At 42.2% G+C, this 27,856-nt stretch overlaps 1 protein-coding gene across 1 annotated transcript; it reads left to right on the top strand.

Moving 5' to 3' along the window:
• Positions 1 to 27,856, top strand: MYL10 (myosin light chain 10). The gene is made up of 7 exons (XM_074974245.1): positions 1 to 129; positions 7,208 to 7,297; positions 13,398 to 13,473; positions 15,101 to 15,205; positions 18,813 to 18,891; positions 25,368 to 25,416; positions 27,320 to 27,856. Exons 1-7 carry the CDS (start codon positions 127 to 129, stop codon positions 27,416 to 27,418), a joined length of 501 nt encoding a protein of 166 aa, XP_074830346.1. The 5' UTR covers positions 1 to 126; the 3' UTR covers positions 27,419 to 27,856.

The raw sequence follows: 27,856 nt of genomic DNA, 5'->3' as shown, positions 1-27,856 counted from the left end.
CATCTATTGTCTAAACTTGGAGCAGGCATATTTTTACTCCTCGGTGACAGTATATAAAGGAACAATTGGCATTGTGTATGCTGGCTGGCTAGTTGGCACAGAAGGGGCAGAAGGAACAGCAACACCATGGTAGGAGTTATTTTTTCCCAAGTTCTTTCTTTCTTTCTTTTCTTTCTTTCTTTCCATAGCTACTTTAACAGGAGCAATGATAATAACAATGTCAGATCTCATTCTTAAAGAGAATCACACTCAGACTGAGGAGATAGCCAGCACTGGGGACACTGGATGAGCTGTGACTTTCAGAGCACCCTTTTGCACTCTATTAATAAATGTGCTTTGTCTGGAGACAGTCAGAGCAAACTCTTGCCCACGCTGCATGGATTCACCAGCGGGGGGAAATAGCTTGCTGGGAGTTTCTTTTCCAACCTAGTCTCACCTTGGGTGCTTCATTGGGGCAGCAACTAATGTAGCTAGCAGTGCTGAGTAGCCCGAAGATAAATAGTCTGCTGCGGCCGAGGCAGATTTGTGACTATGTTGTCATTGACGCATGGAAGAAGAGGCAAGGAGCACTACAGAGATTGTAGTCTCCATAGCCTACTCCCTGCCCTCCCAGCCCCACTTGGGGCATCCTGCCCTGTGCTGGCAGGATGGCTCCGGGACCTGCTGCATGGCTAACTCTGCACTATTGTCCCAGCCTATGTGGTTCCAAAGAGCAAGGGCAGAATTTCAGCCCAAGATGGAATCTGTGTAGCTGGCTCTGCGCTTGCCTTCTGTAATTTCACTGGAATTATTAAAACATCATTAATCAAGGGCTGGAGCGCTAGATGTTTCCCTATCTGCAGAGAGAGGGAAAGGAATACTGTGCCTTTAATTATTTGCTTTCAGCTCTTTTTCTTTATTTTCCTCCTTCTCTTGCCTCCTTTCAGGCTCCCTCAGTGTAGCATTTCCCACTGGCACCTGTGACTGCTATCTGGAGCCTATTGACACCAGAGTCCTGTGTTTGAACACCCTTGTTGAAGCGTGGTTCAAACCTGGCTCCCTTTAAGCAGGAGATGAACGTGGCCCAACCACTGTTCTGAACAGGACCAAACCACAATCAAAACAATTTCTAAAAACCATGCTCAAGACCAGGTTGTAACATCAGCTTGCGCATAGTGAAAATGGTTTGGCCCTGTACACGCCAGCAACTAAACCATGTTCACTACTGGTTTAGAGGAGAGTGTATTTGTCCCGATTTTCCAGCTGGGACCTCAGATATATAGACTACACTTTAATGGATTTCTCTAGAACCTAAGCCAACCATTTATCTGGTGGCATGTGTTGGGTCTTGACTTTTTCTTTTTCACCCCTTTAGGTGTCTTTCTCTCCCTCCCTCTCATTCTGATGAACTAACTCCTTTCCCAAAATGCTCCCTGCCTTTTGGAATAATTATTCCAAGACTATCTGTGGCCAAACTGGCCAATGCTGTGGATCTCAGAATGTGGCAAAACATGTCCCCAAAGCCTCATTGCTACTGAAGATTGTCCGTGATGTGTCTTTTCACTGTGCTTTTTGCTCTGGGAAACCATCTTCTGAGGCACCTTACAATTCATGGACACATGAAACAGATTTAAAATTGAAAGAAAAAATTGTCTTAATGAAAGAAAGCTGAGAATATCTTTACATAAGGAAGAGATCATTTTTTATTAATCAGAGGGAAATGTATATGTAATTATGCAAGATGCAGTCTGTGAGGAGGGTTTTTTCCCCCTTTATGATGTCTTAAGGGATTTATAAATATTACAGAGGTTTTATAGCATCATAATATTTCAGATGTTCAGTAAAGCTACTTTCAAAGGATTAGTGCAGACAAAGCAACACAATAAAAAATAATTAGAAGTCAGCTAGTGCTACTAGATTCTGACATACAGGATTGAAGAGAATGAGAATGGCAGGGTTCAGGGAGATAATTTTTCTAAGAAGAAGCAGACCACACAAGTGTTACAGGATGGAATTCTGAGAACTGTGTGTCTGTAGGTCCCAGTTAATACCAGGGAATTTTCAGTCAAGTTGGATCTGTGATGTCTCTATATGTGAGCGAGAGAGACCTTTTACATATTCCAACAACATTCCTGCGTTCGTTCAGCTCGGTGACACTTTGTAGCGAATTGTGTGTGCCGAAGGGAATCATGTACCCAAAAATAGATCGCATTCTGATGAAATGTGTTTTGCAGCTTGCTAGACTGCCTAGAATGTACCACCTGTACTAAAAAATATTGACTGCAATAGAGCCAGGTCGAGTTACACCAGCTGGGGATCCGGCCCGTGGCTTTCCTTTGGAAGTGTGTGTGTAGGTGTAGGGGACTTTGTGTTGGAGGGGGTGAGCTGTTCATTTCTGTGTGCTTGAGAGGAGGCTGTTTATGTGTATACTTGCCAGAGGAGAAAAGGTATTGTGCGCTTATGTAGCGCAAGGGGATCACAGAGGAGATTTGGGGGCACAGGGTTTGAACAGGCTGTCGTGGAGACAGCGGGGTGTGTGTGTGTGTGTGTGTGTGTGTGTGTGTGTGTGTGTGTGTGTGTGTGTGTGTGTGTGTGTGTGATGGAAGCCAGTGGACGCTCTGTGTGTGTGTGTGTGTGTGTTTATGAAAGAGAGAGTGTGATAGCTGCAGTAAGGGATTTTGTAGGGAACAGGACAGATTGTTTGTTGGTGTGATGTGTGGGAGATGGAGTTCAAGGGATATGGAAGGGATCATGGAGGGAGTCAAGGACTGTGTGTAAGATGTGTGTGGGGATGTGAGAGGAGGGATTTGTTTGTGAGCGTAGAGGGGGTGATGAAAAGATCCTGTGTTTCTCTGCTCTGATAGTTCAGGTTTTTATTTGAGTTCTCGGAGCCTGTTGTGTGGCCTGCTTGAAATGCGAATTGTGGCTCTCAGAGCAGCTTGTGCTGCTTACTCCTCTAGAATAGATAATTCCTTGCAAGACCTGCATTTTGATGGGTTGTGTGTGGCTCACCTGCCACTGAGAGGATCCAGATTGTGCGAAATGGACAGGCCAAGTCTACACTACAAAATTACATTGACCTAACTTACGTTGGCATACAGCCACCGCATTTATTAAGTTGCTTGTGTGTGTAGGTCACCTTTAAAGCAGCAGAAGAAATTCTTTGCCTGTAGACACAAACACACACCCTCTCCTGCCCACCCCCCCCAACCCCCCCGATCCCTGTTCTTACCTTGTGCCCAGAGAGGCGGAGGTGACGCTGACTTACTGTTTCTGTCTGTCTTTGTCAGTGCACTAACCTTGTTCTCTCAGACTCCCAGGCCCTACCAGACAGGAGAAATGTAAAGAATCTCAGCGAAGGAAACCCAGAACACAGCAAGTGCTGGGCTAGCCTGAGCTGTCTCGGGGTCAGGGTTTTTCATATTCTGGTTTTATTTAAAGCATCTAAAAATTATCAAAAAGATCCCTAGAAACGCAAGCCAGCTGAGAGAGCACTAGCACGGGTGATATAATCCAGCGATGTGTGATGGCTCTGAGGTTCCCTTTGAAAAGGAACTGTTGTCCTCTTCACACTGGGGTGATAAATACACCCAGGCTGGAATTGTATCAGACATATTAAGGCATCGCAACATTCTTCCAGGCTCTTTTCTGTCAGAGACCTTGGAATCTCAGCTTGGGGAACCTGCACCTCCTCATAGCTCTTAACATTCATATCTAACACTTTTCAGCAGTAGATCTCAAAGCACTTAGCAAAGTTATTATTAGCCACATTGTACAGATGGGGAAACTGAGGCACGAGGTGGCAAAGTGATTTGCTAAAGGCCATGCAGTAAGCCACGGATATATCCAAGAATAAAAATGAGGTGTTCTGCTTCCCCATCTGCTGCCCTGCTCACTGTTCTGTGAGGTAAAACAAAGATATTAGATTGTTTTGGAGTGATAAGCCTCACACAAAATCCTGGTTTAATCACTGCAGAACTGCGGGGAGTTTTCGATCCAAGCACAAACTCTGCAGCTCAGGCGCATTTCTGCTCTCTTTTATTTGCCTTTTGGGTTTCACTTACACCGCCAACAAGGTGAAGTCTCATCTACTGCCGTTAGCCCCTCAGCCTGCCTCACGCTCCCATTCTCCCACGGTTCTGAGTCAAGCTGCTCTGTGAATATGGATCTCCTGGTAATTCAACACACACCACCCATAAGCAAGGATTTGGGAGGCTGGATAGCCCAGCGGACTGATGATAATCTTTTGAGCCCTAGATCCAACAGTTTGAATTTGGAACCAGTGATGGAAAGGCACTGCCATCTGACAGCTGCTTGGTGGCCTCTGTGACATGATTTGGTGGTCTCAGTCTGATTCCACGGGTAACCACATCATAAAAGGTGTTAACTGGGACCCATACTTGGACTTTAAGCAGAAAAATTAAAGACAGAATGGTCAATATTGGCAGTGAACAATCCTTTATCAACCCTGGAGGGGTCAGGATTGAAGTCTATTAACAAATCATTGAGGTGGTGGGGTTAAGGGTTTGAATTTTTCCGGTGCCGTACTTGTTCTGTGGATAAATAGGCTTCAGTCTCTGTGGGCTTTAACACTCTTTTTTTAAAAAAGTGAGCTGATTTTTCTTTGTACTGGCAATGTGCCACATCTCTGGGTTTTACCACATCATTTCATAAAACTGCAACTCCTGCTTAAAGACCCTACTGTGTATGCACTCTGAGCTGTCTATATAGACAACTCACCAAAATTAGCCAGGGAGTACCCGTTGCATGGCGTAATGAGGCCTTGCCCTGGGAGGAGTAGGAGTAGGATTCTAGCCCTTTTCATTGTGGTGTTAACCTTCAGAAAGTAAATTGATTATTAGGGAGGAAAATTTATCAGGGTGAATAAAAAAAATCATACATGAACTGAGCAACCGGGCTGCCCTTATTTGCAGCAAAAAAAAGCTAATGATGGCTCACAAATTGCCCTTTCAGATGGATCAGCTAAGTTTGAGGAGCCCTTATGAAGCCATCCTCCTGACCCTCTCCCAGAATCTAAGGCCAGCCCTGCAGGTACTGCTTACATTGTGAAGTCATTTGCCCCTAGAGAGGTGTCAGTGTACTCAATGGGCTAACATCTGTTCTCTTTTTACCTTGGGGAATGAATACACTGTTCATAAGTGGGGTTGTCCCTAGATTTCCATTTTAACTAGAAATGCTGAAAATGTCCACCAGGCACCTCAAATTGCGTGAAATGCTGCCCATTTTATCTCAAACCCACACTCATTCCGTGTGAGGAGGAGGAAGGAATCTGTTTATTTTCCAAAATCAATATTTCTACATTAATTAAACATTCCATTTGTTCACATATCTTTCCACGTCTTGGGTGGCATTTTGTCTTTGTTTTTCTTCCCAGCAAATACATTCTCTCATGCATTTCCCATAGTACAGGAGTTTGTGTTCCAGAAGATAGGTACAATGTGTGTACGTGTGTGGAGTATATACCATAACATGAGATTCTCACCAGGATGGCTGAATGCTGAAATCTGCATGGCAAGTTAAGTTGACCGGACACTATATATTTCCAGCAGTGCTAGATGGAAAAATGTCTTTGACCAGCTCTCAGTCCCAGGATCTCATCTGAATCTTGGCAGATTTTGGTGAGAGGAGAAAGTTGCCTTCTGTTCTATACAGCATAGTCCAAACAGAACAGAATTTTTCTTTGTTTTCTATTACTTAAGCGGCAGACAGGACTATAATACAAATGGGGTTAAGGATGGGTCCACTGGTTAGTACTAACCTACTACTCAGGAGGCCCATGTTCAGCTCTCTGCTTTGCCACAGATTCCCTGTGGGTCTGTCTACACAGCAAAAAACCCTACGGTAGTGAGTCTCAGAACTTGTGTCTACAGATTTGGGCATGTACTAAAAGTAGGTGTTCTAAGTTGGCTCTGAACCTACTGCGCTTCAGAGCCTGAGCATCGACTGGGCTATTTTTAGCTTGAGTCTGCTGACCTGGACTCGCTGATGAGGTTTTTTTCCCTGTGTAGACATACCCTCAACCTTGGGCAAGACATGTGGACCCAGATCCGCAAAGGTATTTAGGTATTGAAATCAATGGAAGTTAGGCCCCTAAATACCTTTGAGGATTTGGGCCTTTGGCTCCATCTTTAAAATGGGGATAATAGCACTGACCTGCCTCACTGCGATGTTGTGAGGACAAATGCATTAAAGATGGTGAGGCGCACAGATACTGTAGTCGTGGGGGCCATGCAAGTACTGAAGGGAGCGAATGTAATGTCTGATTACATGTCAGCTGGCTCTCTTTTGCTGGAACAGAACTTAGGGCGTGTGCTTTCCTCTGAACGTAGACAGTGTTTGTACCTTGGAAGGATCTGTCCACTCAGTACTGCATGTTTTCACTTCACAGCTCCATATTAGAGGCCTTATAGGGTCTGTCTACACTGCAGCTGGTAGCGAGCCAGGCTTGAGAGCCTGAGCTCCAGCCCATGCCACAATGTCCACGCTGTTAATTCTAGTGTGCTCACTCGAGCCTTGCTAACGAAAGTCTGTCTACCCAGACTGGAAGGCTCGCTACCAGCTGCAGTGTAGACAGACCCATATAGGGCTTAATTTTGAGCCTGGCTGCCTGGCCATTCAGGGGAGTAAAGTAAAATAAGCTACTTGCATTGCCAGAGCCGGCAGGGAAGGGGGAGGGAGCAGCTGCTGGTGGGGTGCTATCAGACGTTGCGGGGGAGAGGTCAGAGTCTTAGCTTCTTCCACCCCTAACCAGCCAGCCAGCATAACTCAGCCAGCACTGAGAGGAAAGTAATCAGCACTAGCAAATGGGCTGGCAGAGACCACTGCCCCCAAGAAGCAAGGAGGAAGCAAAGACCAGCTCATGGCTCTCCAAGTCTGGTTCCTGCACTGCTCCTGGGGCAACGTAACCATGTACTGCCTCTTACTCAGGCTGGATTATCAGGTTACAATCCAGTCCACAGAAAGCCACTGGCGACAAAACTCCTTGGTAAAAATGCACCCTGTGTTCTGTAACCAAACAGCATTTTTCTGTGTTTATATATTTGTTGCACAACTAAGTACTGAATCAAACGTAGGAGAAAATATAACCAAATACAACCCTCTCATGCTACTTGTACATGCATATTTCCTTCCATTATAAGTGTGGTTGTCTTACCTGGTGTTCCAAGTGTTATTTATTACCTACCGGATCTCTTTATTTCTTTTACAGTCTCCAAAAAAGGCAAAGAAGAAGACAGAAGGAGGTGGTTCCAATGTATTCTCCATGTTCGATCAAACCCAGATTCAGGAGTTTAAAGAGGTGGGCCAACTTTGTTATCCTGTATGGCTATGTTATACATCTCCCATCACTGCCTAGGATTAGTTTGCAGTCGTTACTTTGTTCATCTGCTTTAATAGAATACACAGTTGTTTTCTGAATCATCTTAGTGGTTTTGGCTGATAACTCATTTTGCTTGTTCACTTTTATGAATTTTTCTTTCTTTCTTTCTTGACTCAAGACCTAGGTATTACACGTTATTTAAAAACCTACAAAGCTCAATACAAAAAAAATTACTATACAATTCACTCAGAAAATCACATGCTTAAGGCTATTTACATTCAAGACATCATTTAAGCATATGCTTAACTTTAAGCATGTGTTTCATTGCTGGGATACTTTCCTGAACTGGGGCTTTAATTAATGGATAGTTCCGTAATACCCACCTTTCTCTAACAACTAGGGTGACCAGACAGCAAGTGTGAAAAATCGGCACAGGGGGTGGAGGCTAATAGAAGCCTATATAAGAAAAAGACCCAAAAATCAGGACTGTCCATATAAAATCTGGACATCTGGTCACCCTACTAACAACCCAACCCCCAAACCAGAAACCAAATCCCACGAAACCCTCAACCTACTTCTTCCCAAATGCCCACAAAAATAAGGACTTTACAGTAATGCACATAAGGTTAACTAATTCAGGCTCCTGCAGTTCAAGAAGAGTCCTGGTTAACTATGTATTGTTGATTTCTTGATCAGTTACCTGTGTAGAGTCAAAACTAATGACTTGGGCATAAGAGCTGAATGAATAATTAATGATGGATAATTTATTTGATGTATTTAGGCTATTTTCCTGCTTCTGGAATGTCCATGAGCACATCAGAGTTTCCTCAGATTTGTCATTTTAAATTATTCATTGCTTCCCCCATGACTTTTGTTAATTTGTATATTGACTGCAAGTTGTTTTGTATGTTCATTCTTTGAGCTGTGTTGATTAGCTCTGGATGGTCAGATAAGATGTATCCTATCATGTCTGTTCCCTGATTGAACAAAAGCACTTCCAGAGTGACTCTTGGGGTGTGTGAATATATACAATTCATTTTCATACACGTGGCTTTAAAATTCACTTTCCATGAGGATTCACGTTATTGAAGCTCAGTGTTATGAACGACCATTGGAACCCACACAAGAGATTGTGAACATGACCAAAGAAAATTCATCGAAACTGTTGACCTTTTCTGTGGAATTAACAGTGAGTGTTCAGCACTACTTAACCAGCTTTTATCAGCAACATAATCAATGCCCCATTTTCTTTCTTAAAGGGTTGCCATCTAAAACCCAACTGCACAAACTAGAGCTGGTCAAAAATGCCAATTTTTGTGTGAAGTATTTTAAATGATTGTTTAAAATATTTCTTGGTAAGTTTTCAGTTTCTGGTGGAAAAACTGGGGAGTTTTGACTAAAATTAAAAATTAAAGCCATTTTTCACCAAAAAGAGTCTCACACCCTCCCCCAAATTTCAGCCAACTCTAGACACTTATGGCCTGATCCGAAGCCCATTAAAATCAATGAAAAGAGTCCTGTTGGCTATAATCAGCTCAGAAGATTATTCAGTGGAACTATTCACGTGCTTCAGATTGGGCACATTCTCAATTACTTTCCTGAATCAGGGACTAGCACTGAGTTTAGTACAGACCATTATGAGTTAGTCCTGCTGAGTCAACAGTGTGCCCTTGTTGCCAAGAAGGCAAATGGGGCTGTATAAGTAGAGGCATTGCCAGCGGATCGGGGGATGTGATCGTTCCCCTCTATTCGGCATTGGTGAGGCCTCATCTGGAGTCCTGTGTCCAGTGTTGGGCCCCACACTACAAGAAGGATGTGGAAAAATTGGAGAGAATCCAGCGGAGGGCAACAAATATGATCAGGGGGCTGGAGCACATGACCTATGAAGAGAGGCTGAGGGAACTGGGATTATTTAGTCTGCAGAAGAAAAGAGTGAGGGGGGATTTGATAGCTGCTTTCAACTACCTAAAAGGGGGTTCCAGAGTGGATGGATCTAAACTGTTCTCGGGTACCAGATGATAGAACAAGGAGTAATGGTCTCAAGCTACAGTGGGGGAGGTTTAGGTTGGATATTAGTAAAAACTTTTTCACTAGGTGGTGGTGAAGCACTGGAATGCGTTACCTAGGGAGGTGGTGGAATCCTTCCTTAGATATTTTTAAGGTCAGGCTTGACAAAGCCCTGGCTGGGATGATTTAGCTGGGGTTGGTCCTGCTTTGAGCAGGAGGTTGGACTAGATGACCTCCAGAGGTCCCTTCCAACCCTGATATTCTATGATTCTATGAGGCCACAGTGCACTGTTGGAGCCAATGTGAAGCCCTGGCCATAGACACTTGATGACGCTTGCAGAATTGGGCACTAATACCATAGTTTAAAAGCGGAAACATGGCTTTTTAAAAATCAGTAATAAAACCCAGGGTTTATTATAAATAAAACCACTCTTCGCAGAGTTACAAACCAGAACACATTATTGTTCTGTTAGTGCATGAGAACTGCCTTATTTGTGCACCTATTTCCAGGTACAGAAGGACTGTTCACCGTCACAATGATCATGTTACTTTAAATGCCACTTGTCAAGAAGCACACGTAGTATTTATATCATCTATTGCCTCTCTTCGGTGTGTGTGTGTGTGTAGAGCTGTTCTATTCACATTTCTTCTGTTCTACTTGTTCTACACAGTCAGCCCTGCAAGAGGAGTGAAAAGAACTCAGGGGAAGTAGATTTAAACTTATCGTTGGATGGTTGTGCAGCATAGGAATCAATGATTGTGAATGTACACTGCTGTAATGATCACAGAGGCACACTGGAGCTTGAATGTTGAGGTTTTATGAGAAATTGAGGTGAGATTGCATGGAGATCTGATGATAAAACAGAATCACGGAAGGGGCTGCACCTCACAGAGCTGTAGACTTCAAATCTATACAAATTACGGTCGGCAGACAGAGTGAGCTAGCTATATGTACCTGTGGATGTTACCTCTCATTATAGTCAATGTATATCCATAAACAAGAGGACATCAGAGCTGGTAAAAGATACAGTACCATGGAAATGGGCACAAAAGATAGGTAGAGAGATAGAGACAAGGTGAGGGAGGCAATGTCTTTTACTGAACCGACTTCTGTTGGTGGAAGGGACAAGCTTTTGAGCTTCACAGAGCTCTCTTCAGGTCTGGGGAAGGAAACCAGAGTGTTGGAGCTAAATACAAGTTGGGACAAATAGTTAAGGATAAGGAGTTAACACGTGGTGGGAGACCACTTAAAATGAAGTGGGCAATTCAGGGGTAGAGTATTAAGCATAAGGGTTTACACATGCTGTAGGAGACTACTTATAATGAAGTGAGGAATTCAGGGTAAGCAAGCAATGGGTGTGTTACAAATTGTAATGAGCCTGAAAACCAGTGTCTCTGAGTCTATGGTTTTGAGTGTCTAGCAGAGTTATGAATTTAAGCTCCCAGGCTTGCTTTTTGAAGGGTTGTGCAGGTTTCCTTTGAGGATGAGTACCAAGAGGTCAGATCTGGAGTGATTGCTTCATGAAAAGTGTTCACCCAGGGGTGAAATGGTGTTTTTGTCTTTTATCATTTTAATGTGGAAGTTCATTTGAGAGTGCAGTGATTGTCTGGTTTTACCCACATAGTCGTTGTTGGGGCATTTGATGCCCTGGATGAGATACGTCACATGTTCATGCCTATATAGGCATGTAGAACACATGAACCTTGAAAGGTGTGTTTTGGGAGATGTTGATCATTGTAGCAGTGGAGATATGTCTGAAGGTTTTGCATCTGTTGTTCTGGCAGGGTGTGGTACCACTTTGAGTTGGTGGATCCTGGTCTGTGGGGAGCTTGCTTCTGATGATCAGCTTGGTGAGATTGGGGCATCATTTGAAGGCCAGAAGAAGGGGTTTGGGAAAAATTTATTTCAGGATGTGAGCCCCGTCCAACATGTGGTTGTAATTGTTTGATAATACCTCATATATGTTCCAGTCTGGGGTGGTAAGGTGACAACTAGGGGTGTGCAGTCAATGGTTTTTTTTTCCCCCTGGATTGAAGCATGTTCTCCCAGGATATTTGGGTGTCCCTTTCCATGATATAATCTACTTCACTGGCAGAGTGTCCTTGTTTAGTGAAGGCTGTTTTAAGTGTGTTTAGGTGTGTATCCCAGACTTCCTGTTCAGAGCAAATTCTGTGGTATCTGAGTGCCTGGGTGTGGACAACAGATTGTTTTGTTTCAGAGTAGCAGCCGTGTTAGTCTGTATTCACAAAAAGAAAAGGAGTACTTGTGGCACCTTAGAGACTAACAAATTTATTTGAGCATAAGCTTTCGTGAGCTACAGCTCACTTCATCGGATGAAGTGAGCTGTAGCTCACGAAAGCTTATGCTCAAATAAATTTGTTAGTCTCTAAGGTGCCACAAGTACTCCTTTTCTAGATTGTTTTGTGTGTCTGGTGTGCATTTGTGGAGATAAGTGTAGTGATCTGTGGGTTTCTTGGGTCTTTTGTAGGGTTCCGTTGCTGAAGCTAGTCATGATGTCCAGGAAGTTGGTGGTGTGGAGTGTTCTAGAACGAGTTTGATGGATGGGTTGTTGAAGTTATGGTGGAAATGAAAACATCCTTGATGTATGTCAGGCATATCATTGGTTTGCAGTGCATTTTTCCAGAAATTCTTCTTTGAGGTGTCCCATGAAGAGGTTGGCATATTGGGGAGCCATCTTAGCACCCATGGCTGTTCCCATAGCTTGGACAATGTGTTTGTTGTTAAGTTTGACGCTGTTGTGAGCGAAGATGAAATCAATGAGTTTGGTGATGCATTTAGAGGGATATGTGAGTGTTGTACATTATCCTGTAAGCATTTGAGGCAGGCAGCAATGCCATCATGGTAAGGGATGTAGGTGTAGAAGGAGGTGACATCAGTGGTGGCAAGGATGGTGTTCTTGAGGAGGTGTTAATGTGGCGTTTCTGGAGAAAGTTGGTAGTGTCTTGGGGGAAGCTGGCCTGTTGTGTGATGAGTGATTTGAGGATGTTTTCTCTGAGTACTGAGTTTCCTCCAGTAAGAGTGCTGTAGCCATATATTATGAGTCTGCCTGAGTTCCCTTGATTGTGTATCTTTGGGAAGCATGTAGAAGGTCCCTGGGATGGGTGGATGGATGGATGGATAGATAGAGAGATGGATAGATAGATAGATAAATACCACTTTCAGAGATATTATTGGTTCTTCCAATGTTGCCATTGTAAGCTCAGGAAAATATCTCTCAAATCATTAAAATCTTTCAAAATATAAGAAAATTTTAAATTATGACCATTGTGTGTATGTAGGTAGGTAGGTAGGCAGATAGGTATATTTAATGATGAATGGAGAAGAGGTTAAAGTTCCAAAATTGTGTGTTGGCTAAAAACTACAAAACAACAAGTGTATTTTCTGCAAACTATCAAGAATTGCCTGACAGGAGATATTTTAGGTCAATCATTCAGTGAACAATTAGACCACAGCCTGAAGGACACGGTGTGTTGGAAAGGGCAACAAGCCTGGGTTGAATAAATAACACATCAAAGTCGAGATTTCTGAGCTTTCTTCCTTCACTTTTGTGTTTTTATTTCCTCTATGAGACTTTCCTGTTAGCCCCCACAGAACTTTGATTTTAACTCAGTACCAGTTTGTGATGGCCACTGTTGTTAGTTGTCTTACAGCTTGTTCTAGCTTCACAGGGCAGTGTGATATAGGCAGGGGTACACAACCCATGTAACAGCCTCTGTGGCAGCTGTGACTAGAGCTTCCCTAATCCAAGCTTTCACGGGTTAAAGCCTGAATGGCTGGATCTGACAGCACTGGCATAGACCCAACTACATGCTGCTCCGAGTGTTAATTTAGTAAGAAGAAGTTTGGGTGGGTTTAATTAAATCTCTTGCCAAGATACATTAACGTGTTGAAAGTAAGTAATGCAAAATAACGCTGTACTTTGTGGATTAATAAAGGAAAGATAAATATTCCCCTTTCTAACACAAATATAATACCACATTGATGAGTATCAGGATTTACAATGGGCCATCAAGAGGCAATGGTAACATAATGCCCCTTTTCTCTTAACAGGCTTTTACCATCATGGATCAGAATAGAGATGGCTTCATTGACAAAGCAGACCTGAGAGATACATTTGCCGCACTAGGTGAGTGAACAAACAAACAAATAAATAAATAAATAAAAGTACTCTAAATGCAATTTAAATTTCAAGCGCATATGAAAGGATTATATTAAAATTAGAGCTGGATGTATCATAAGATATGCATGAGGCTCAGAGAGCCAAAGGGAAAACCTGCCAAACCTGCTCAATTTGATCCTTCTCCTCTATGGCTGGTAGCTGCTATCTTGGCTGTCTATCTCTAGCAGGGAAGCTTACTGAGCAGCCCCTTTCAAAGGCTAAATGAGGGCCATTCTGGGATTCGTTGGCGGGTGATAGAGAGTGGTGCAGCTGACATCCTCTCCTAAGAGGCTGATCCCTCCCCATCAACTCTTTCATAATTAGCCCACCCAAGTAGGGGTCCGTGCCAGGCATTTCTGATTTGCCTTTTTATCTGGGCTTCTTGAGCTGCACCTTTTTCATCTAAGAGTCCTGTAAATATCTACCAATTAATGTTTCTGTCATGGACCAGCCGCCATCCTTCCCACGCCAACGTGGGAACTTCATGTGAAGGTCTGTTCCTCTGTGCCCTGACCTAGATTGGAATGTGTGTGTCATGAGGTTAAGAAATGCCTTTTTCAAGTCATAAGTCTAGAGCTCATTTAACACCTTACAACATCGGGCCTTCCCATGCAGTGGAAGGTCAAAAGGCTCATAAACCCAAACCTGGAGATAGATCCCTTTTGCAGCATTTGAGGCTTGAACAGCAATGTAGGTGTCTGGGCTTTTGCCATCTGGATATTATCAAGAGGAGTTAATGATTAAAATCTGCAGTGCTCCCTGTGGTGGAATCAGACTTCAGTAGAGTCCATACTGCAGCTACCCAAATCTTTATAGTGATAGTGAGGAAATTGCCAACTGTAACTAATGTTACTCTGGAATGTTCATTTCCTAGGGCCAATTTCTGATACCCTTAATTCATGCCAGATAGCACCTCACCCTTCAGCTAGGCCCCCTGAAATCAATGGGACTGCACACTTAGCAAGGTACGACTCAATTTGAGCAGGGCTATCAGAATCTCAACTCCAGTCAAGGTCCTGCAGGGAAGGAAGGGAACAAACAGGGTTACCCAAGTCATCTGTCCATTCTTATTATGATTCCATCATCACAAAACCATCTCATGTCGGGTGACTGTGTACTAGGACGAGGGCTGAAATTCTGGATTTCACCCGTGGGGAAAGAAAATCAGTTTCTTCAGAAATGGTTCCCCATGTTGGCTATTATTGCCCCCATATCTATTACTTTCCCCTCCCATTCCTTCTTTTGCCTTTTTATCCTGTAGCCAACTCCTTCAGTTTGTTTTATGATGGTGACTTTTTGAATGACATCTACCTGAAGTTGGGAATGGGTGACCAGAGATGGGTCACTGGATGATGACCTGCTCTGTTCATTCCCTCTGAAGCACCTGGCATTGGCCACTGTCAGAAGACAGGATACTGGGCTAGATGGATCATTGGTCTGACCCAATATGGCTGGTTTTATGTTCTTATGTCTTACCACATCATTAACATTGTTCTGCTGAGCCCAGACCACGACAGTGGGAAGGGGGTAGTGTGGAATCACTTCTTGAAATAAAATGATTATTTATTATGAAAAATTATCTCTGCTACTACAGGTCGTTTGAATGTCAAGAATGAAGAGCTAGAAGCCATGGTGCAGGAAGCTCCAGGTGCCATTAACTTCACTATTTTCCTGACTATGTTTGGTGAAAAACTGAAAGGTATGTACCATTGGTGGGTTAGAGAGGTATCTATCAGTGTACTTATATGGACCTCTTTATTGTAATACCTCAGCACCTCGCAAACATCGATCTATGCATCTTGAAAACACCCCTGTGAGGTAGGGAGGAATTGTCTCCATTTTTGCAAACAGGGAATTAGGGCACAGAGAGACTAAGTGACATGCCCTACGACACACAGAGAATCTGTGGCAGAGCTGAGAACTGACTCTTGGTAGAGTGCCTTAGCCACATGGCCATTCTTCATTTTTCCTGCAGGTTGGAGACAGATGACCCAACCTTGGTGTGATTGATATCAATGGGAGTTTTGCTATTGACTTCAGTGTGACCAAGATTTGGCCCAGACACTGCTGATTAGTGGGCAAAGTGAACTGATTTAATCTCAGTTGACTTCACTAGAGTTATAACAGAGGGGAATTTGGCCCAATGTCATGTAAAATACAGAGATTTCTGCCACGGATACTAGATTCTAACCAGAAGCCAGTAATTTAGTTCAATTTTTTGCATTGTACATGGCCAAGAATTGCAGAAGAAAGATCCCAGTGGCTAAGATGCACCTCCAGTCATCTTCTCAATAAATATTAATGAGGAGAGAAAGCTTTGGCCTTCGTATCAAGGTAATTCTGTTCTATTCTGTTCTGTTCAGGTTCTTGCACCACCTTCATCCCCCCACAATCTGAACACCTTCCAAAGTCCATTAAGTGTTACAGCTCGTGTTTGCTGTCTCTCTCTTTCCTCCCATTTCCTCTCAAGGGGGAATATTATGTTGGGATTTGAAAAAATAACAACATATTTTTGAATTATTTATTTCATGTTTGCTGTGTTGTGTGTCTATATTATTGAAGTCAAGGTCAAAGAAGTGCTCCTTGCTCTTGGAACAGAAAGTGGTAAGGTTTGAGGTGGACTTGAACTTAATATAAGTTAGGTCAGTAGAACCAGTAATATCTCTTAAAGTTTATATAATCTCTCGTTCTCTCTCTAATCGGCCCATCACAGTGGCATGTGCATCTTTATTTATTTAAGACAAACCCTTAGACCCTTAGGGTATGTCAGCCCTGCAATCACAGGACATGATTGCAACTCATGTAGACATACCCTAGCTAGTTTTAATCTGGCTAGTTTGGGTACTGGAGTGGTGAAGCCATGGCTGTGCAAGTCTGGTATTCTGGGTAATTACTTGTGGGGCTAGCCTGCACCAAACTGCCATAGCTAGCTACATTAAAGCTAGTTCAGGTATATCATCACGCACCTGGTGATTACAACGTCGGCATACCCTCAGAAGGTAACACTCAGCCTCCTTCACAGTGCTCTAGCTGGAATCTGCTGGATATCTTGATTCACCCTTCTGGAGCGCACTAGTGCAGACTCCTGCCTATTCATAATGTCCATGATCACACAGCGCTTGGCAAGGTGCCTCTTTTCCTTTCTGTCCTTTGCCTCTCACAATTGCTGAAGCCTGGTGGGATTCCAGCCCTGCCAACTGTGTGGCATGAAAACAGAGACAGCACAGGAAGGTAAATGGGTGAAGTGTACCCCTCTTGTCCACAGGTTTCCTGTTGGCTATTAGCAAGAGAGCTTTTTTTTCTTCTTCTTCTTTCCATTTGTCAAAGGGAAAATCACAGCTGTGCTTGTCATGCCCTTCTGGTTGGGTTTGTCATGCAAAATAAGGAGAGCGAAAAGACTGCACATTCCCAATCAAAACTAATTGGGATGAAGAGTCTTTGTAGTACAATTATAAAGGGAGAATGGGCTGGAGGAAGTGGATATGGCAATTTTGTAACACTTTTTATTATCTAAGTACCACTCAGAGAGTTTGGTGAAAGGTGCTTTCTAAGTAAAATTTGTTGTGCTGTAATTGATTTCTGTCATAAAAGGGGAGCTGGGATTTTTGAGACAAGCTTTAGCTTTGTATATTGATATTATGATGCCAGATGAACAGCTAACAAAACTCAGTTTATGTTAATGCCAACCACATGGAGCTGTTTCTACAGGGATTTGGAATAATGCAATTTGTACAGAAAACAGAGATGCCTCACATCAAAGAAACCACTTTATTTACTAGCTAATCAATAAAGAATGCCTGCTGCACTGCTTCTCTTCAAAGCTGAAGTCCAAGGATATGACAGAGTAGAAAATGTGAAACGCAGTAAGAGGAAAAAAATCCCCCACGCAGAGGTGACTGCTTAAAAGGCAACCCCCTCCTCCGAGCTGGGATAAGTGTCACTGCATGGGACAATCGAAACATTAAATACCAACACTCACTGCACTGAACGCATAGCCATTGCGGTTTGAAATTAGTGTCCAGAATTTTGCAGAAGAATACTCATGGCCGGTGGTACGAAGGCCTAGAAAGAAGTCCTCTAGTTTATGGATCATTGACCAAACTGTTATGGGCCACCCTGTCAGTTCAGCTACTGCACAGCCATGTGCTAAATATCCTTGTGAAACCTTAGCAAGAAAGAAACTTCTTGGGGAGTGGTCAGGGAGTGTGGATTGATAGACAGAGCAAAGAACTGGGAGTCAGAGCTCCTGGGTTCTGTCTCTGTTACATTGCGTGACATAATGGCATTGCTACATTGAGAGCACATTTTCCTATTATAATTACACTTCAAAGACTCACCATTCCAATTAATTTAAATGATCTGTGTGGCTCAGTTTACTTGTTGGAACATTGGATTTTGTACTACTGTTGTTAATGGTTATTTGTATTATGGTACCACCCACAAGCCCAAACCAATATTGTCCTCAGAACTGTAGAGACACATAGTAAGAGAGTCCCTGTTCCCAAGAGCTTACAGTCTAAATAGAAGAGACAGACCCAGGGTGGGAGAAAGGAAGGAGTATTATTTCTGTTTTATGGACACAGTGAGTTTGAATGACCTGCCCAAGGTCAAGTAGAAAGGCTGATCTGAGAAGAGGAGCCACATCCCCTGAGTCCCAATCTAGTGCATTAGCCAAAAGACTGTCTCTTTTCTCCAACTAATACTTATCTGCTTCCCAGGCCTGTCAGTGAGGGTTATATGGTGCTTTGAGATCCTCAGATGGAAACACAATACGAACATAAGGACAATTCACTATTGTACATTGATCATCCTGTTTCCATTGCATTTCATTGACACTTCGTTTTGGTTACGAGCTCCATTTCCTTTGGCGAGGGAAATAACCTCTCCTCTATATAGTGGAGAACAAGTAACATCAAAAAGTGTTTTTACAAGGAATGTACAGTACAAGATTAAAGGAAGCCAGCCAGGGAAACAGTTTGTTATATTTTCATTTCTGAAAGCTGCTAATCCTCTGGGTACTGATATTGGAGACCAGTTCCTGGAAGTTTTCTCTCCTGCAGACACAGAATAGATATGAGTTATTATTTTTAAGCTTCTGAACACTGAACTATTCACCTTTATTGTTTATCTGACATGATAAATGCTGCAGACTTAAGAAACCTTTGTCTTCAAACCCACGACTGCTGGGTTCTCCATTTTGCTCCATTTTCAGATGAATGCAATTATTTAGCAAATATTAGACAGCCATACAAACATACACACACACACACACAGAGACATCTACATTATATTTCATTTTCTTTTAGGCACGGACCCAGAAGAGACCATTCTGAATGCTTTTAAGATTTTCGACCCAGAAGGAAAAGGCCACATAAAGGCAGACTAGTAAGTTTATTTATAATCCTTAAAAAAAATAAGTGCACTGCTTAAAGGGGCAGTTTAAAGGATGTACATTCTACAGTATTCTAAGAGGCAGATGAGCTGGCCGGCGGAAAAGCATGTAGCTTTGTAAGCTACAGTCAAAAGACTAGACAGTTGTATAAATGTCCTTGTATCCCCCCAAAAAGAGATGTTATTGTCTTTAGACATTGCAAGAGGCAGCGGAAATGTAATCACATGCATGCCATTAGATAGCCTCTTTTCAAGGTTTGGATATAAATCAACACACGACCCATTCTTTATAGATCAACTCCATATGTAAAATGAAAATGAGTGTCTGGTGCAGAACACTCAAAGAGGGCTTGACTTAAAGGGGAAGGCTAGTCCTCTTTTAAAAATAGAGCAATCAGCTTAATTAATACAGGGAGACGGCTTTGGAGAAAGGATCTTCCCTTGTTAAATGTTTACCATTTGAGCCCTCTACTCCTAGATGATCATTTTCTCTAGCTTTCCAGATCATCAGTGGACATTGTGGAAGCCCCATCATTAATTATTACCAGTAGTAGTATTTATTATTTTAAATACAGCTCCCCAACTGTGCTTATATAAAGACGTGAGGCCCAATTTTTATTTACATACAAGAGGCCTCTCTACACCAATCTGGCAGTGTAAAGGAGCTTGAATGTGGGTATTAAGTGGCATAAAGGGGCCTTAATATAAATGAGAATCAGGCCCAAGAGATAAATTATTTGAAGGAGGGCAAATAGCTAAGGAACTCTGACCTATGAGTTCAGTGGGACTGCTCACATGGTTGAAGTTGGACGTGCTTAAATACCTTGTGAATAAGGGCCTAATTACTTATGCTACAACAGCCAGTTTTGGGGCCTTTCACAATGTCCATTTTGTAAATGATACTAATTAGGAAGCCATGAGTTATAAAGTGATGACACATCAAGGGGTTCTGTCAACACTGTGATAACGTGAGTGAACCTCCAGCCATCTGTGCTGCTTTCAGACTCCCTGATGTGTATGTGTAGCCTGAAGCAGAATATTCGTGGACTGTGTTTGGTATAACTGATGGATAGTGCAAGTAAATTAAAAAAAATAAATTAGTGTACGTCTTCTTTATTTACTGTTATTCATTTCTCTTACACTTGAGTCCCCAATCAGTATCAGAGCCTCATTGTGCTTGGTACTGTACAAACAGAGAGTAAGGGCATTTCGTTTTGCAGCAAGCTGGGGTGTGAATCTCCCCTGTACTTGCCTGCCACAGTCTACTGTCCCTCTGCACTCTGCTGATGCACAATGACAGTTTGTTAATGTGCTTTGATCTGTCATGTTTCAAAGAGGACTAGATCAAAATGCATAAATGAATTGTTAGTACACATCAGCGGGGTCCATGCAAACAGTTAGTCAATGGCAGGCTAGCACCCCCAGCTTGCCACGAACTAAGTGTTCATGGAGATGAGCCCTAAGAAACAACCCTTTCCCTAAAGAGTCTACAACCCAATTTAATCAAGTGGGTGTAGCTAACTATTGGAAGGAACTGGAGGTAAGAGCCCTCCTGTTTGTTTTTAGGCTAATATTATCCAGACAGTTTGGGTTAGAGCTCCTTCCTGGGCAGTGGGAGTGGGACATCTGAAGTGACTCAACATATCAGAGTACAGTTTATCCTATTGCTTAGTAGGCCATATCACATGGTAGTGAAATCACAACCTTGAAATACGATCTTCTGATGGCACCAGAACTATGAAATGTTATTTTTCCCACCACCATCTTTAGCAACATATTGTACACCAAATATGCTGGTCCCCTTCCTATGCCTGAGCCTGCAGTTTTTGCACACGCCAAGGTCCAAATGAAGCCTCTTAAAGTCTGGGGCAAATTAGGAATTAGGAATGACTCCAAAAGTAAAGAAGAGAGCATGATACTTTTTTTTTCCTTGACGGAGAAGGTCACCCTCCCCACTTCCTCTGCAGAGCTAGCATTAGACAATGGTTTTAGTTCATCACCACAACAGAGCATAATGTTTACTTATTAGACCCGAGGGTAATGTTGATCATTACAGAACAAACCATTAAATCAATTCCATAAATGTCTTTGAGGTTTAACTTCTATTCATATGCTTCCAAATTTTAGACATTTGAAGGTTTTGCAATCGTTTTTACAGTGGCTCACCCAACCCTTTCAATATGACAGTTAATATCTTAATAAATAATACTTCTCCATATTAAAAACAGTGGGATGGCTCTCCCAAACTCAGTCACATAGACCTTTCAATCAGAACTTATTTTTTAGGTTCATATCGTTAACATCCTTCTGGAGATTTTTATGTCTCTTCCCGCTGCATGTTTTCACCTCTTGTCTGGAAATGACTCACTCAGTCCATCCGATGGCAACTGGGATGGACTTTTCTAACCTTTCCAAAAGCTCCAGGAGTTTGTAACAGACTTCCAATTTCCATGACAAACTTTGTTTCTCCACATCGTTTTACCACACACAAACTCCCTCCTATACAACGACGTCAAAAAGAGAAAATATTGTGGGCCAGATTCACAGCTGGTGTAAACTGGCATAGCTTTTGGAAAGGTTAGATGACTCAGTCCCAATTCTCATTGATTGAACTGAGTCTGGTCAATGTCAGCCACTTCTAATAATGAAGTCAATGAAGCTATGTTGATTTGCACCAACTCAGGAGCTGGCTCTTTGAGTTTCAATGTTTTCTGGCCCTTTGGAGACTCGACTGGATAGGACTGAATTGGGGATGTTCTCCCATGATCTAGACCAGTGCTTACATGAACCCATATAGCTTTTTCCAAGACTGCATTGTGTGATGGGCTCCTCCCATTAAAAAGCAACTTGCCCCATGGATTTCAAAGGTAATTTTCTAAAATTATTTGGAAATCAAAGGAATAACCAAAATATTTTAAATATTAGAACCAGTCGATATTAGCCAGAACAGATATAATCTCGTGTGCCACATCAAGGCAAATGGGCACTGACTGGTTTCTGTAAAGTCACCACAAGGCTTTGATTTTTTTTTAATTTTTTTTTTTTGGAGAAAAAAATACTATGCAAAAAAAAAAAAAGTACATAGCTTCTAGTTTTGGAAATTGTGAGTGTTCGTTTCCCTGTAAAATAAATAATGGAAAATGTGCATAGGTCCTTAACTCAGTCCTCCTTACTTGTGAGAATGCCAAGGGTGGCCGGGCTATGCATCAGAAGATTATAATTAGACATTCTTTTTTTCTTTCCAAAAACACTCTAAGCCTGTGAACAGAGGACACATCGCACCCGGCTCTCTTCCTAATTCAAGCCTGTATGAGATGGAAGTTTATTTGGGATCCCTAAAACACAACAAGTAGTTTTAAGTGCTTCTTCCCATTCACCAAGCTGCTTGGTGTATCCAGCGCCCTCCTATTTATGTTTTTCTACTGCTATTTTTTATAGGGTGCAAATATCCAATTATCAATGTGTTTCCATGAGAACTATCTTGCTAGCTTTTAATTACTGGCAGCAGCAGATCATGTGATAATTACATTGCAAAAGCAATGGTCATGTAACAAATGGTCTGGTTAAGAAGACAAAAATTATTAGTGACAAGGAAAGTCTTTATATGACTTTGCTAAATAAAGACCGTGGGAAAAGAATACAGGAAATTTACTGTAACGTAACTAGAGCTGTATTAAAATATAGAGCTGTATGGAAAATATTTTCCAGAAATTTTGCGTGAATATTTTCACTATTTTGTTCCTCATGCGCCATTGGTAATCCAGAAATTTCATTTCTCACAAAAAGAAAAGGAGTACTTGTGGCACCTTAGAGACTAACCAATTTATTTGAGCATAAGCTTTCGTGAGCTACAGCTCACTTCATCGGACGTAGCTCACGAAAGCTTATGCTCAAATAAATTGGTTAGTCTCTGGGGTGCCACAAGTACTCCTTTTCTTTTTGCGAATACAGACTAACACGGCTGTTACTCTGAAATTTCTCACAAAATGGCACCTTTCCAGCAAGAACATAAGAACAACAATATGCACATTCAGAAGTATATATATTGTATGCAAATTGACTTTTGTTAGGGGGCTTATTCCTTCACTCGCTTACTTCCCTGGTCCTTCTCGTATGAACAGAGAGCAACGATACCCAAAGTCCAAAGGTGCAAACAATTCCATGTTTATTGGGGTGAACTTCCAGCAAGCATGATTCCAGTTTCCTTCCTTAGTGTCCCCCTTCCCAGCTCTGACATCACAGAGCCTTACACCTGTGTCCCTGTTCCCATTCCCCCCCTTAGCAAAACATGATTCCAATTTCCCACCCCCATTCCCTGTTCCCATTTCCCCCCCTTAACAAAACATGATTCCAATTCCACACCCCCATTCCCTGTTCCCATTTCCCCCACCCACACACTTCCTGATTGACTGCAGACTATATAGTAAAACTTGAGTTCTGCTTAGCTATACCTTAACCAATCATTTTCCTGAAATTTAACTAACCAATCCTAAAATATTGTAACATGATTATGTCACCAATTATATCTCACCACCTTAATTAGTTTACACCCAGCAAAATTAATTATACAGCAGACAGGAACAATCACAGAACCAGACAGAGATTATGCAAACCATTGCAAAATGGGAACTATAATGACAAAACAATACAGAAGTGAGGATTTCACATCCCAGCTATTGATAAGTGAGTTCTTGCCAGACAGGATGCTATCAAACTCAGTTTCCTTTTACATATTCTAGGCACTTCCCTTTCTCTGGAGGCCATAGGCATTATCAGGACAGAATTGTATTCCTAACAGCCCAATAGCACCTTATTTCAGTGTGACTAGGTTGGAATGTGAGGATGTGACCGGTCGCTTCCCCGCTTATGGCTGCCTCTGCTGCTTAGCCAAAGACCTTAGCCTAAGAACAGGGCCTCAGGCTGTCACAGTAAGAGAAGGACCTTGCACCGGCAGACAGTGATTTTGATTCTTTCTGTTATACCTCTATAACTAGCTAAGTGATAAGAATACACCTAAATTCTTAGAGTATAGGCCTTTACAGACAGGCCTGAATATCTATATCCTAACAACTTCTATCATAAAGAAATTCTGATTTTTGTATTATTCATTGGCACTTTTCATTTCACAAGGGTTCTATTTTCAGAAGACGCACCCATGACATTGCACAGGGCTATTTTTCATGCTTTTCAAAATCAGTTCCATTTTCAAAAATGTAAAACTGAAATGGAAGTCGTTGGATTCAATTCCTGTTTCAAATTCTGCACACATATCTAACTGTAACCCACTGTCACCAATTTATAATCTATTTCCTCTAGATTTAGGTCTATATCTATTTCCTGTAGGACTTTCTGAGAGTGCACAAGTATCCTTTGGTAACAGCAACAATAAAGACACACCTTTAACTTGCGCTCTAATAATTGAATAAAGGGTGGGGGAAAGGTTGAAAGTAAAAGTGATCTGTGCTTATCTACACACTAAGTTGTACCATTTTAACTATACCAGTATAGTTACAGTAGTACTACCCCTCCTAGTGTGGACATGGGTTCTTTATACTGGTACAACTATTCCTGCACTGGAGGGGAATAAGCTATACCGGTATAAGGTGCAGTTATACTGGTATAACTGCATCTACACTAGGGGTTGTAGTGGTTTAACTATTGGGCTTAATGTAGGGGTAAATGAGTGAAATGTAATGGCCCGTGACACACAAGATGTCAAACTAGGTGATTTAAGGCTCCCTTCTGGCTTAGAACTCTCTGAATCTGAGAATTTCAATAAAAAAATCACACCCCTATTTGACAGGTATACTAGTCAGAAACAAGGCGTAGGCCAGCTAAGGTTCCGGCCCAGAGCATTTCCGCTCTTTGATGTCATTGCATAGGAGGGAGTTTGTGAGTGGTATAAGGTTTGTGTTAAAGTTCAGTAGTTGCAGATTAAGATACTTTACCTTGAAATACAGCAGTTCACAATCTCCTCTGGGAATGAGTGGTTGCAAAAAAAAAAAAAAAAAAAGGATACTCGTGGTGATTTGGAATAGCTGCTGGAGTTCTTTCAAATCTTCTTTCTCATGTCCTCTTTCTCATTTCATGCTCTGTTTCTTTCATCTTTAGACGTCACAGAAATGCTCTCTTTTTCAGCTTTGCTAAGTTACACACATTTTTAAACAGCTAGCATGAAAACCACCATGTTAGGGTAAGATAAGCGTTGAAAATGGCTATATTACAAATATAATAACTGGAAACAATCTTAAAATGTTACAAAGCAAAATAACTTGGCAGAACCATGTGGTGACATTGATGGGGAAAGGCTCTTGGAACCAAGATATCATAGTAAATCTCTTACAATATCTTTCGAGGATTAGCAGCTCTAATTTATGCAGTCACACGCATTTTCAGAAAGCAGCTTGCAATCTGAGATGTGATCTGCAGTTATCTTCCTTTAACCAGGTAATTTCATTTTATTTGAACAGCATCAAAGAAATGCTTATGACACAGGCAGACCGATTCAGTCAAGAAGAGGTAAGGACCTTTTATCTTCTTTGAAATACGAATATCTCTCTAGCTGCTATTCAGCAATGGGCATTTGCCCTCCTTTTGCCTTATGAATTCAGCTCATGTCAAGACTGATACAGAGATCCATGCTAGCTCTGGCAATTAGGAACTATACAAAAAACCTCCCCTAAGTTATTTCATGGCTAAATCAGCATCACATACAAAAAGCATTCCTCAGATTTCCATGGAGATGTAAGACTGACCTATAGTCAGCTGTTCTGTTCTGCAGTGAGCTAGGCAATGAAGTTCTGTTGGGTGTGGGCTGGAACATTGATCTGGGCTCCATTTCTGTGGGAGTTATCTTGTTTGGAATCTTGTTGGATTCCTGAACTAATCTATCAGAAGTTCTTCTTTGTGTGGGACTTAGCCTGGGTTCTGCCAGCTGAGAGGCAGGGCTCTGAGAGGAGGTTCAAACTAGAGTCTGTTAGTTGAGGGTCTAGACTGGAGTACTGAATGGAATTCTATTGGGTGAGGAAAAAAGAAAAGGAGTACTTGTGGCACCTTACAGACTAACCAATTTATTTTAGCATAAGCTTTCGTGAGCTTTCGTGAGGGGCTAGCTTGGATGATGATGAGATTTCTTTTAATTAGAGGGCTGCATTGGGTTCCAATGGGAGTGGGTTAACTAGGTCAGCTGTGTTGTGATTCCTGTTCCAATAACCATTGAAGTCAATGGAGGATTTTCCGTTGTGGGCTATGGACCAGGCTTCAGAGAAGCTGAACTGGGTTGGAATTCATATGGAGATTGTGTACCCTGGGTTGCGAGCACCTTGCTAAAACCTGCCCACAGCATGAGGAAGCATGCCTGCCAGGGGTCAACTCTCTGCTTCTCCCAGCCAAAGGCAACACGAGTGCTCCCCTTGCAGGCACCGCTGACCCTGATGCAGGTTAGCAGTAGACACACACCAACCCCTGACTCCTCCAAGCATCCCTCTGAAGTGCCCAGCCCCCATTCCACTGAAGGGTCACAGAACTCTTAGTTTGGCTCCTCTGAAAGGAATAGCTCATCCCAGCTCACTAGTTACACCTTAGAACACAGCTTCACTTAACACACAGGACTTAGATTTGTTTACAGAGAAAGTGAATATAAGTTTATTTAGCAAAGAACAGAGATTCATGTGAAGCAAACTAAAATATTGGAAACAAATGGTGACACAGAAAATAAAATCATAGCACACCTTCTAGAGCCTACACTCAACTAACAAGATGCCCTCTTATCTAATATGGTCCTACTTTCTCCTAAGTCCTTCCCAGAGCATTTTCCCACCAGGATGGCCGAGACTCTTCTTTCATGAGCCCAACCCTGCTGGCAACTTGTCTCCCTTTCCTGAAGATAAGTGGGGGTTCATCTGCATCCCAGTTATAGTTCCAAAAGTTCATCGTTTTGTCTCCTACACAGAATAACCCTTGCTGCTTTTGTTTTTTCCGGCAGCCCTCCCCAATCAATTTGCTTGGACTGTAAACAGGCATCTATTGTGAACCATACAATGCTTAGTTTGCACATGACCAGTCAGAGAGAGAGAAGCATCTCTTGCCTGACGGGGTCTGTAGATCACCTTTTGGTGTTCTGCCGTAACTTGCCTAGACCTAGAGAACAGGTATATAAACATAACTCCCCACATATTTTCCATATGTACATCCCACAATGATTATGATGACCAGCGTGACACAGGCTTTCAGCAGACACTTTACATGGCACATTTTGGCCAACTCGCATGGGGATCCCAGACCCAGAGGATTTCTGTAACCGTTATGCACCTTTGTACCCTCTGCTAGTTGGCACAAAGAGTTCCCTGGGTCACAGAGATCAGTACAAGTTCCTGTCGTACCGTCCTGCATTTGTAATGCTTATTTCCTGTTTGTTTTGCAGATCAGCCAGATGTTTGCTGCTTTCCCTCCAGATGTCTCCGGTAATCTTGACTATAAGAACCTTTGTTATGTTATCACCCACGGTGAGGAGAAGGACTAAGAGGAGATGAGCTTCTCCTCTGAAGAGATCTTATGCTGCATTATTTCCCAGAGCTTTTGTATGGGGGACAGAGAGCTTAGCATTCAGCGTGCTGAAACCATATGGTCATCAGAACAAACCAATAAAACAATTGAAATTAGATTAAAGTTATGCTTCTGTTTTTAGAAAAGCTGAAAATACCAATTTTGTTAGTTTTGCCCATCCCCTTTTTTCCCATCAGTGGTTTGAAGTGGAATTTTCTTGACGAACTGGTACTTTCATGATTTATTGACCGTTCTAATGTTCACCAGATGGTCTACTGGGCAGTGCAGTGTTGCTTAACCTTTTGTCTTTTTACGAGTGCCACAAACTCATTGAGAAATGCTCTAGCTTATTGCATTGGGAAGAGCATTTTGTAAATAGAATTCTATTCCATTTCACAGCCCCTTATAATGAAAG

Source organism: Natator depressus, chromosome 17 (assembly GCF_965152275.1).
Source record: "Natator depressus isolate rNatDep1 chromosome 17, rNatDep2.hap1, whole genome shotgun sequence".
Taxonomy (NCBI): domain Eukaryota; kingdom Metazoa; phylum Chordata; order Testudines; family Cheloniidae; genus Natator; species Natator depressus.
This window is presented reverse-complemented; position numbering and strand designations above follow the sequence as displayed.